This window comes from Micromys minutus, assembly GCF_963924665.1.
Source record: "Micromys minutus genome assembly, chromosome: 9".
Taxonomy (NCBI): Eukaryota; Metazoa; Chordata; class Mammalia; order Rodentia; family Muridae; genus Micromys; species Micromys minutus.
In genome coordinates, this window is record NC_137978.1 from 56,686,592 (window position 1) to 56,698,349 (window position 11,758).

At 39.2% G+C, this 11,758-nt stretch overlaps 1 protein-coding gene across 1 annotated transcript; it reads left to right on the forward strand.

The window, feature by feature from the left end:
- Positions 1–7,255: 7,255 nt before the first annotated feature.
- LOC308424350 (oogenesin-3-like) lies at positions 7,256–10,986 on the forward strand (the record flags this gene model as incomplete). The annotated part of the gene is given in 5 exon segments (XM_080921270.1): positions 7,256–7,306; positions 8,402–8,712; positions 9,294–9,809; positions 10,456–10,913; positions 10,916–10,986. Coding segments are annotated over 5 exon segments (1,407 nt in total).
- Positions 10,987–11,758: the final 772 nt, after the last annotated feature.

Sequence of the window (11,758 nt, forward strand, 5' to 3'; positions counted from 1 at the left end):
GTGTTGATTTAACTGCTAGTCAGCATGCAGAAGAATGTAAATCAATCCATTCTTCTCTCCTCATACAAAGCTCAAGTACAAGTGGATCCAAGACCTCCACATGAAAACAGGCACAAGAAAACTAATAGAACAGAAAGTGGGGGAGAGCTTAGAACACTTGGTAACAGGAGAAATTTTCCTGAACAGAACACTGATGGTTTATGCTCTAAGGTCAAGAATCAACAAATTGGATCTCAAGAAATTTCAAAGCTTCTTTAAGGCAAAGGACACTGTCAAAAAGACAAAACATTAGCCAACAGACTGAGAAAAGGTCTTTACCAATTCTTCATCTGATAGAGGGATAATATTCAATATATAGAAATAACTCAAGAAGTTAGTCTCCAGAGAATCAAATAATCCTATTAAGAAAGACTTCCAGAGCTAAACAATGAATTCTCAACTGAGGAATATTGATTAGCTTAGAATTCTTTAGAGAAAAGCTCAAAATCCCTAGTCATCATAGAACTTCAAATCAAAACAAGACTGAGATTCCACCTCACACCAGTCAGCATGGCTAATACCAAAAACTCAGTTGACAGCAGATGCTCGCAACCATGTGTAGAAAGAGAAACATTCTTCCATTGTTGGTGGGATTGCAAGCTGGTAGAAACACTCTGGAAATCAGTCTAGAGGTTCCTCAGAAAATTAGAACAACAGACAGAAGTCTCCTTACTAATATCTTTGCCTAAGTTTGCCCAATACTCGCTTTTGTCTAATGAAAGTATTTGGGCCAAAAAGGAATAAGTGCTCAGTAACTGCCAAACTATAATTTCCCTTGTTCTCTAGTTCTTTAGGATACAGGATCTAGAATGTGTATAATAGTTTGACCCCCCTTTAGATATATAAATGTCCTCAAATGGAGACTGTAATTGTGGAGGACAGAATATGTGTTTTTCTGTTAAATTTGGCTATGAAGCATTAGTTCCATGGGCAATTTAATTATGATAATTATATTCAGATACAGTAAATTTAGAGTCACTCTGAAAAACTGGAAAAAACCAATCCCTTTCAAATCAAGATTTTAAAATGATATAAACAATGTAAGAGATAGTACAGGGAAACAGAGGCAGTATCTTGGATAGGGGTACCTGTTGAGAGCGTTTATACCCTATGAGAATTGTCATTACAATTACTTGGAAGAGAAAGGAGAGAGTCCTGTCCTTACTTAGACAAAAGACAAATAACACAATAAACACATTTTTTTTTCTGAGAGTGCCAGAAAGGGGTACTCACTGGAACAGAAAAGGACACGCAGCCCTGTTCTCCCAGACTTGAGCTTGGAGTTTGCTACTGCATGCCCATACACTGAAGGGCCTTGTTTCTAATGGGTTTCTGATCTATCAGTAAAGTTGTCAGTGGCTAATACTTGGGCATGGGATATGACATTTAGATTGGTGCAGAGCAGGACACAGTGATAATAGAGAAGACTGGGGAGGAAGAAGGGGATTAAATGACAAGAGATGAAGCCAAAGAGCCATGGAAGCTTTCAGGGACGTGGCCTTTGTCAACAGATGGCACTGGACCAGACTCTCAGAGTGAACACACACACACACACACACACACACACACACACACACACACACACTCACGCACATATATACAGCAGGAATCTAGGCCTTCTGACTATATGTAGATGCACAGTTTGACTTTCATGTGGATCCCAAACAACGGGAGCATTAACTGTTTCAAAAGCTGTAGCCTGTATATGGGATGTGTTCTTCTAGTTGGTCTGTCTTGTTGGGCCTCAGTGGAAGAGGACACACAGAGCCTCACAGAGACTTGAAGTGCCAGGGTTGAGAGGTACTGTGGGAGCAACCCCTAAGAGTAGAGCAGGAAGAGGGCCATGGGGGAGGGATGGTGAGAGTGCTTGACTGGGGGGCTAGGGAATAAATAAATTAGGAAAAAATCAATTTAAAAAAGAAAGTAAGGAAAAGAAACATATTTTTTTCTGGATGTTTGAGGAAATCCTCTGTTCCATGTATCAATCAGCAGATACAAATCCTGCTGTTGTTTTTGTGTGTGGTTTGTTTGCTCATTTTATTGGTTTTGTATTTTGAGAGACAGTATATCCCTGGCTATTTTGAAACTTATCATATAGAAATGTATCATGACTTCAAACACAGAGACCAGCCTGCCTATGACTCCCTGCTGCTGGTACTGAAGGCAAACCCAAGAATGTCAGGCTCAGATTGCCATAAAGATCTGAAATTAAGGCATTAGAATAACTGGCACCTATAGTTCTAACCAATATTTCCTTGAATTCAAGGTCACCTTAACATTCTTAGTGAGACTGTTTCAAATAAACCAAACCACACTAACCAACCAACCCAACAATCTAAAAACTACAATGACCGAATTGATAATTAGATATAATTGAAAACACACTTAGATATTCTGGTTAAGGAGCCCTCATGTGGTCAAGGTCGGAGAGTGTATGTGAGTTTAGGCTAGGGAGGCCTATGTAGAGAGAACTCATCTCAAAAAAAAAAAAAAAAAAAAAAAAAAAAAAAAAAAAAGAAAAGAAAAGAAAAGAAAGAAAAACAACATATACATAGGCATGTATGGAAGTGAGGACAAGGGTGGACTAGGCTGTGTGAGATGAGGTATCACTTTGGAGCTGAGGGACTTACCTGATCTGGACACTCATGAGAAATCTCTATACTTATACAGGGGAAATATTGACTCCAGGTTTCAAGACCCTGTGATTTTTCTGGGTGCTCTGACTCTTTATTCATCCCCCCGAGTAAACCTTTCTTTGTGGACACACCCTTCCCATCAAAGTCAGCCTGATTCTATAATTGAGCCTCTACACACTTGCTCATTCTCAAATCTGTACCTAGGAAGGAACTTAGACCAGCCTGATGGTCAATAACTGATTTACTGAAGCCAGCTGCTTGTTACTTTAATTCCAGCACTTGTTAGATGGCGGCAAAAAAACAGCAGAAAACACTTCATGCTAATTTAAGGGAAAATATAAACCAAGAGGACTTCTTAATTGTGAACATCTATGCCAAGTGCAAGGGCACCCACAGTCATAAGAGAAACATTCATTGAAAGAGATTTGAGACCATCATGGACAACAGAGAGTTCTTGTACAGCCAGGGCTACAGAGAGAGCATTAGGCTCAAAACAAACAAACAAGCAAAGCAATCCCTCAGTTTAGATTTCACAGATATTAATCTCATTACCTCAGGGGTAAAAAACAGGCTGATCTCAATGAATTTATTGGGTAGTTTCTAGACTGAATCATTTCCCTAAAGAAAAGCCACAAAACTGAAACTAGCAAAAATTTCAAGAGCCCCTTAACTAAATCACTCCACCAAATGAGTTTTTGGTTCATCAATTTAGTAGCTATTTATGCATTAATTTTTAATTTGTTTGGGGTCAAGGTCTTGATATCTGGCTAAGGTTGATATAAAACCCCAATTCCAAGCACTCCTCCTTCCACAGCACTCCACTTGATAGGATGACTGCTGTAAATCAACACACCTGGCTGAGATTCCTTCACCTGTGATGCACATGTTTCTGAGAGTGTGTAACATTGGCATTTCTCTGTTTCTGACACTAGACATACACACAGATTGTTCTAAAAATACCCTCTGAGGACAACGTGACAAACACATTGTCACACTTGTGCATTATTTCCAGGAATGTGTAATTCAGTTGGATGCTCTATAATTCTTCAGCTGTGTTAGCTAGCTAGTCAAGAGGGCTGAGGCGGGAGGATGACTTGCATCTATTGTTGTGAAGCAGGAGTTCTAGAGATGCAGTATCCAGATTGTGTTGATTGTTGTTGGTCCTAGGTGCCACAGTATTGAAAGGAGCTCACCAATATGCCAAGCCTTCATCTTTGAAGGTGTAAAGGGAAGCCTCTCAGGGAAGATTGACACCTAGCTAGCTCTATCTAGTTATTTTATTCAAACTCACAACCATCTGTTCCCTCTGGAGTATCTGAAGACAGCTACAGAATACCTATATATAATAATTATTTTTTTAAAAAGATGATGGGATTGAAGACAGAATACTGCCTCACACTTTTAAGAGGAGGGAGAAATGTTGTCACATCTTCTAGGCAATGAAACAAATTCTTAGTCAAGCACGTGTGTGTGTGACCCTTTCATTTGCATGCTCCATGAGCAGAGCTAGGCTAATCTCTGTGTTCAGGGCCAACCTGGCCTATAAAGGGACCCAAAGCCACTCATGTCCACAGGTGGCTCCAGTGTTTAAAATGCAGACTGATCATTCAGTGGATCCAATTAAAATTCCCAGTACCCATATCAGGTAGCTCATAACCACTTACAATTTCAGATAGAGCTATCCAACTCTTTTGGCCTCTGAGAATTTTCATCCATGTGAACATTTCCCATTAAAGACTCATACATGCACATAATTAAAATAAGAAAAAAGTTTAAAGTATGATAAATGAAATTATAGTCCCAGAAATTTGATGAAGCAATAAATGAATGTACATTTATACATTGTGTACTAAAATTAAATTGAAGATTATCTCTTAGCAGTATTTTTATGCACATCAAACTAGCACAATCTTGTGATTAATTATTCACAAATTCATTTCATTTAAAAATTATTTTTTTATTTTGGCTTGTAATGATTTTTGATCTTTAATTCTTTCTTTTTTTCTTCCTTTCCTTCCTTAAGTCCTTCCCTCCTTCCTTCCTTCCTTTCTTCCTTTCCAATTTATTTGTGTAGTGCTGGCTGTCCTAGAATTTGATTTGTACAAAAGTCCTTTAACTCAGAGATCTTCCCACATCTACCTCCCTAGTGAAGTAGAACTTTCTAGTTTCTTTGGAATGTTAGCAATAGCAAATGATGTTTTGCTGTGGCACACAGGTGAGTGGTTGTCTTACTAAAGCAGATAAATGAAAGAATGTTTACCTGAAGCAGACACAGGTGAAAGAACTTTATGATGTAGTAGACATATAAAGCATGCTTCTTAAAGGAGCAACTATGACCCCACAGAGAGTGGGAGACCATCACTGAGCATTGGTTTGGTTTGCTCTACCTCACTGGTTTTCACTAACAGCACCCATGTAATGATTTGTCTTATTTGAGCTCAACTTGTGATAATGCTGCTATTGAGAGAACCTTGCCAAGAGCTTCTCATGAGGTTCCCATGGTAAGTTGCTTCTTCTGTGGCCACTCTTGAGGCCAGCTGCAAGCCTAGTGGTTTCTTGCCACAGCTGGGGATCCCTACCTAGTATCTGCCTGCCATGAGGCTTAGACTGAAGCTGCTTTTGAATCACAAGTCTACTTTGGCTGGCAGGGTGTGGCTATAAAGTAAGGGTTTGGTTGAAAGATATATAAAGAGTCAAAGGAGACAAAGAAATTCCTGGTCTTTTGGATCCTGAAGTGACAGCTCCCTCTGCCTGAATATGGTGATCTGTCCCATGTGTTCTGGTGAAGTAAGTTATAAAAGGATACCTCATCTCATGCAACCTACTCTAGGCTTGTCCTCGCTTGAATTTTGTTCATATAATTTTTTACTGGGTGGTTTTTCTTTTGTGAAATGAGTATTCTCTGCATAAGATTGCATATCCTGTATCCTAGATATTCTGTAATTTTGGCTTATATCCACTTATCACTTAGTATGTATCATGCATTTCATTTTGAGTCTTGGTCACCTCACTCAGGATGATATTTTCTAGTTCTCTCCATTTGCCTGCAAAATGTATGCTGTCCTAATTTTTAAAAAATAGTTGAATAGTATTCTATTGTGTAAATGAACTACACTTTCTGTATTCATTTGTCAGTTAAGTATTATCTGGGTTGTTTCTAGCTTCTGGCTAATACAAGTTAGACTGCTATGAACATAGTGGAGCAAGTGTCCTTGTTGTATGGTAGAGCATCTTCTGGATATATGGCCAGGAGTAGTATAGCAGGCTTGTCAGGTAGAACTGTTTTCAATTTTCTGACGAACAACTAGATTGACTCCCAGAGTGGTTGTACCAGTTTGTAATCCCACCATGGGCGAAGGCCTGTTTCTCTTTCTTCATATTCTTGCTAGCAGGTGCAGTTACTTTCATTTTTGATCTTAGCCATTCTCATTATTGCAAGGGTAGAATCTCAAGGTCATTTTGGTTTGCATTTCTGTAATGACTAAGGAGTTTCAACATTTTTAAAGTGCTTTTTCAACCATTTGAGATACATCTATGGTTGGATTAGGGGAAAGATTAAAGAAGCTGAATGGGAGAGCAACCCAACAGTACAAACACCAGTCAAATAGCCTGGATATCTGGGAGCTCTGAGACCAGGCAGCATACACAGACTGGCTCAAAGCCCCCAGTGCATATGTAGCAGAGGACTGCCTGGTCTGGTGTTAGAAGGAAAAGATGTACATGATCCTGGACAGACTTAAGGCCCTAGAGTAGAAGTATGCCTGGAGGGTGGGGGTGAAGAGGAGCACCCTCTTCATGGCAATGTGAAGGAGGAATTGAATGAAGAACTGTGGAGGCGGGGCAATGGCTGGATGTAAATGAGAAGATTGCCTGGCCTGAAACTCAGATTGTCCTACCTTGGCCACCTGAGAGCTGCTTAACAGGAATAGCCCAGTGTGATCGAAATTACATCTAATTACTAATGGGTCATTGTGGTTCCTGTGGAATTTTTTGTTTTATTTGGATTTGTTTTTTGTCTTTTGACACAGTCTGACTAAGAATGTCCGGGTGATCTTGAATTCAAGGCACTCTTGACCTTGAATGTCAAATGTGAATTACTCAAATGCCTTAACTACTGATCTTATGTCTCTTTAAGCCTGGAATTCTTTGGTGTGCTTTATTTCCAGCAAAAGGGAGGCAAAGAAGGGGGGTGTGAGTGTCAAAACTGTCCGGTATTATATACCTTTATAAAAAGCAAAACAAGAGAGTAGAGAGATGGCTTAGTGGTTAAGAACACTGAATGTTCTTCCAGACGTATTCGATTGCCAGGAACTACATGGTGGCACCCAACCATCAATAATGGAATCTGATGCCATATTCAGGTGTGTCTAAAGACAGTGTTCTCATACATTAAATATGTGTGTGAGTGTGTGTGTGTGTGTGTGTGTGTGTGTGTTTGTGTGTGTGTGTGTGTGTATGTACTTGAAAGATTTCATATCCCAATCACATTTGCTTCCTCTCCTCCATACTTATCCTTGATTGCAACAGGAAGGCTCTACATTTGGTGCCAGCCTAATAACATAGAAAGTTTCAAAACAGCCATGGATAAGACCATGGCTAAAAGAAGCAAAATAAAAGAAACAAAAAACAAGGTATTTTTATCCATATCAATCAATCTGGTGATTGATACGTGATATATTCCTTTCAGGGAATACAGGATGTATTCAGAATTTCCAGAAGAAGCTAGCACTTAAAATGAACTGTTCAAATGTAAAATCTGAATATCACTTGAAATTAAAATGTCTGCTCCTTTCTCTTGCATTTTTTTGTCTTCCAATAGTTTCTGCAGGTCTCATGCAAGCTGTTTTGGTGCTGTAGAAGTAATCAATCATGACATTAAGGAAAGGATCCTCCACCCTGCACCATCTGAATTATAATCTCCCCCTCACAGTCTCTTCCCTCTCAATGCTTTATAAAGAGTTACAGACCATTCCAGTGGTTCCTGAAGACTTACTGACTTTAGTGTTCCTTCCACTCTACTCAGCTCTCACGTGCAGAACTCAAGCTTGCAGCCTTCTCAGCACGTACTCCAACAGGCCTGTAATGGTGATAATCACAGATTAATGTCACTAATAGTGGGGATTTCAAAGGTGCCAGTGTAGCTGGATAAATAGAGAATGTGGAAAGTTTTCAAACCTTTCTTTTGCTTTCTTTGAGTGCCTTGAAAGCTATATATAGAGTATTCATTATCAAACAACTGACTGAGCCTTCACAGTTCCTGGTGATACCTTCCCAGTGGGATGTACTCACTCAGGCTATAACAGTTTATGAACTTGTTATTGGGAACTAGGATACTTTGGAGACACTTCACAAAATCAGAGAGAATTATGGCTTTGAAATCAACAAATACTGTATTAAACAATTCTGGACTAGATATGCTATGGTGGCACCGGGTGAGCTGTAGTGCGACACACATTTAAATTCACCTTCAGGAAGCACAGGCAGGAACATCTCCGTGGGGTTCAGGCCAGTATGGTCTATAAAACAAGGTTTAGGATGCCAAGAATATAGGAATTTCTGTAAATACATCATCCCAAAGTACAAAGAAAAAAAGCTGGGGTGCTCAAACTGGTAAAATGAGTTCTCCATTCTCATCAGTAGAGATCCAACCCTCACACTTCTCTGTGTAGGCAGAAGGGTTCCCTAAGTTTCTTGTCATTAATGACATATTTCCCCTGCTTCTCTAGGTTGAATCTATACAGGAAGACACACCAAATGTCTACAACCCACCCACTCTCCAGATATTAGCAGGAAAGAGACTACTGAGAGAGGAGTCCTTGGCCATTTCTTCTCTCAAAGACCTGCCCAATAGTATGTTTCCAATGATGTTTGAGGAGGCCTTTATTGGTGGACATACAAAGATCTTGAAAGCTATGATACTTGTTTGGCCCTTTTCAAACCTTTCTGTAGGATTCCCGAAGAAGGATATCAATCTGGACACTTTGAAAGCTGTGCTTGAGGGTCTAGATATACTGATTTCACAACAGTTTCACAACAGGTAAGTGAAGTCACCTGAGGTTTGAGGAAGGTCCTCTGGGTACTAAGAAGAGATAAGTACGGGCAGAGAATATTTGGAAAATATTAGATCAGAGGCTTATAATGTTCACTTCTTTCTTCCTTGCACAGTCATGACTTTCATTCACACTGTAGAGTGGTGTAGATGCTTGGGATCAGTCTCAGCTATCTGGGAAAATCATGTCTAATGTATAAGACAGAAAAGTGTAGACATACCCAGTGAGGAATGGGTCCTTTCTTGCATCCCTCAAAAATACAAGTAAAATGAGATTGGAATTGTTGGGCCTGGAATGAAGGGGAAGTAAGATAGGACTAAAGATGCCCCTCTTGTAATGAATGGTATTCATTTACTCAGCATAAGACTTGTCGTTTAAATCTTGGCACAGAAAAAAAGCAGAGTTTTAGAAAAAACAGCCAAAGTATGAGGCATGGTAGAGAATCAGACTGTAAGATGTGTCTTCTATTTCTTTCTGAAAATTATACTCATGTCTTCCACAGTAGGTGCCAACTCAAAGAGATCAACTGGGGGATTGATTGCTGTGATTTCTCTGGGATATCTTCTAGATCCCACGAAGGTGAAGACTTACAACACTTCATAACACAGATGCAGCCAGTGGAGAACAGTTCTGACTCTGGGGTGAAGAATGAATTGAAGATCCAAACTCACCTGGAACTTATGGAGGACATAAATAATGAATCTACCACATACTTGTTGCAGTGGGCTCAACAGAGAAAAGATTCCATTCATTTATGCTGTAGAAAGCTGCAGATAGATATATTAACGGAGGACACAGTCTTAGATGTATTGAAAAGTGTACATACAGACTGTACAAAAGAGCTGAAGCTATATGGTATACACATAAATGATTTGGATTTTCTAAGTCCCTACCTGAGACAGATGAAAAATCTTCGTATACTTGATCTAAAGAACATCACAGGTACCCTCAGTATAGGCGATTCTGGAGAGCTTGATGAGAAATTGATCACATTTGTTTCTGAACTTCCCATATTCAACTGTCTCAATCTACTCTATGTACATAATGTTTCTTTTATAAAAGGAAACCTGAAAGAATGCCTCAGGTAAGGGAGTACTGAGAGGGTTCAGTAGACTAAAACACATCTCTTTGCTTTTATTTCTTTTTTAAAAATTTCTTTTGTTTTGTTGGTGTTTTTGTTTTGTTTTGTTTGCAAGCTAGGGAGTTTTGGCCACAATAAACCTAGTACTATTAGAGATATAGCATTTCTCAGCAGATGAGCTCTGCGATATATATGACCAGGCATAAGCATACCTCTTATTGCTCAAGTGTGAAAGGTTAAATGCAAAAAGAGGTTAAGTACATGAAAAATATGCAGCACTGTCTTCTAGGCAAAGACAGGATCATAGACCTTAGAAGGACAAAACCTCTGAGAACTCATGAAAGTATCACTATAAAGTTTTTGAATTGTGTTTGTTGTAAGTAATCCTCCCTATATGCACCTTGATGAACTGTTATATTCATTTCTGTGGTTGCCAGGCCCTGAATCATGCCTATGGTGATATCTACAAACCTTACACCAAGCATGCTTTTGAGTTGTGTAAGCAAACACAAGTTAGTTTGTCCTGGTTGGGGTTTGACCTACTGAGGTCAATATATAGTTAAACTGAGAGAAATTTTATCTACTTAGTTGCCAGTCCCATCAACCCTTTTAAACACAGTTTGCTAAAATGCATTTTTTCTCTCCCCAGGTTTCTAAAGAAGCCCTTGGAGACTCTTTGCATCTCTGACTGTGATCTCTCACAGTCAGACTTGGATTGCCTTCCCTATTGCCAGAATCTTTTTGAGCTCATATGTCTGCGCCTTAGTGTACCTTTACATAATTTACTCCTTGAGCCTCTTGTGTTTTTCTTTGAGAGAGTTAGACATACCCTGGAAATCCTGATATTAAAGTCTTGTAGTATGGGGGAATCTCATTTCAATACCCTTCTGCCTGCCATAAGCCAATGTTCCAAACTCACTCAAATCAGTTTCTGTTATAATGAACTCTCTCTGGCTTCCCTAAAACAACTTCTACACCACACAGCCAATATGTGGCAGCTAAGTTTTGAGTATTATCCTGCTCCTCTGGAGTGCTATAATGATGAGAAAGTAATACTAAAAGACAAATTAGAAAATTTTGGTCCTGAGCTCCTGGATATACTCAGGGCCAAAAGACAGCCCGAGGAAGTCATGTTTGTTACACTCCCATGTTCTCTCTGTGGTTTGGCTTATGTTTATGATCTAGAGGCCCAAGGTTGTTTGTTTTTAGATGAACTTTCAGAAGAGTTGCTGTGGAACACAGAAATGGAAGCTTAGTATTTATGATTGATGAAGTCCTAAGTGAAGGGATTATGAATAGATATGATAAGCACCTAAAGGTCTGAGAGACACTGGAAAGACAGGATCCTCTCTAAACAGATGAATGGAATTTTGCATCTGCTGAGAGCATCAAGCATTCTTTTCTCCTCTAGGATCAATTTAGTTTGACTGATACAATAGAGGCACCCTTCCTTGGGGAGATCTGCGCCTCTGTTGACTGCATATAATAAAAGTGTTGACTTTGTGGGTTGCTGGTTTATCTCTATCAGAGGACAGATCCTACTTAATTTCTATATTTCTGTACCTGTGTATGGTTTCGTCACTCCTCATCCACATAATTTAGTAAATCTCAAATCTGTGCAGTCCCTCACATCCTAAAAACTGGTCTCATAATTTAAACCCAAAGGACAAGACTTCACAAAGTGCTTAATGTTTTGGAAACAAATTACTATGTAGTATAGTCCGATCAAAACAACTGAGTTAGATATGGAGAAAATGGGATAAGGAGACAGGATTTTTCAGAGTTCAAGAAAAATAAGAATCGATTGAATACAAAGGCATGAACATTTGGGGAACTATGTCCTTGTGCTTAACCTTTCTGGAAGATATTATTTGCATCATGAACACTCAAGAGACCTGATATTAAAATGAGAAGGACATGATGTGACATTAAGCTATCTAGTTCTTCATACT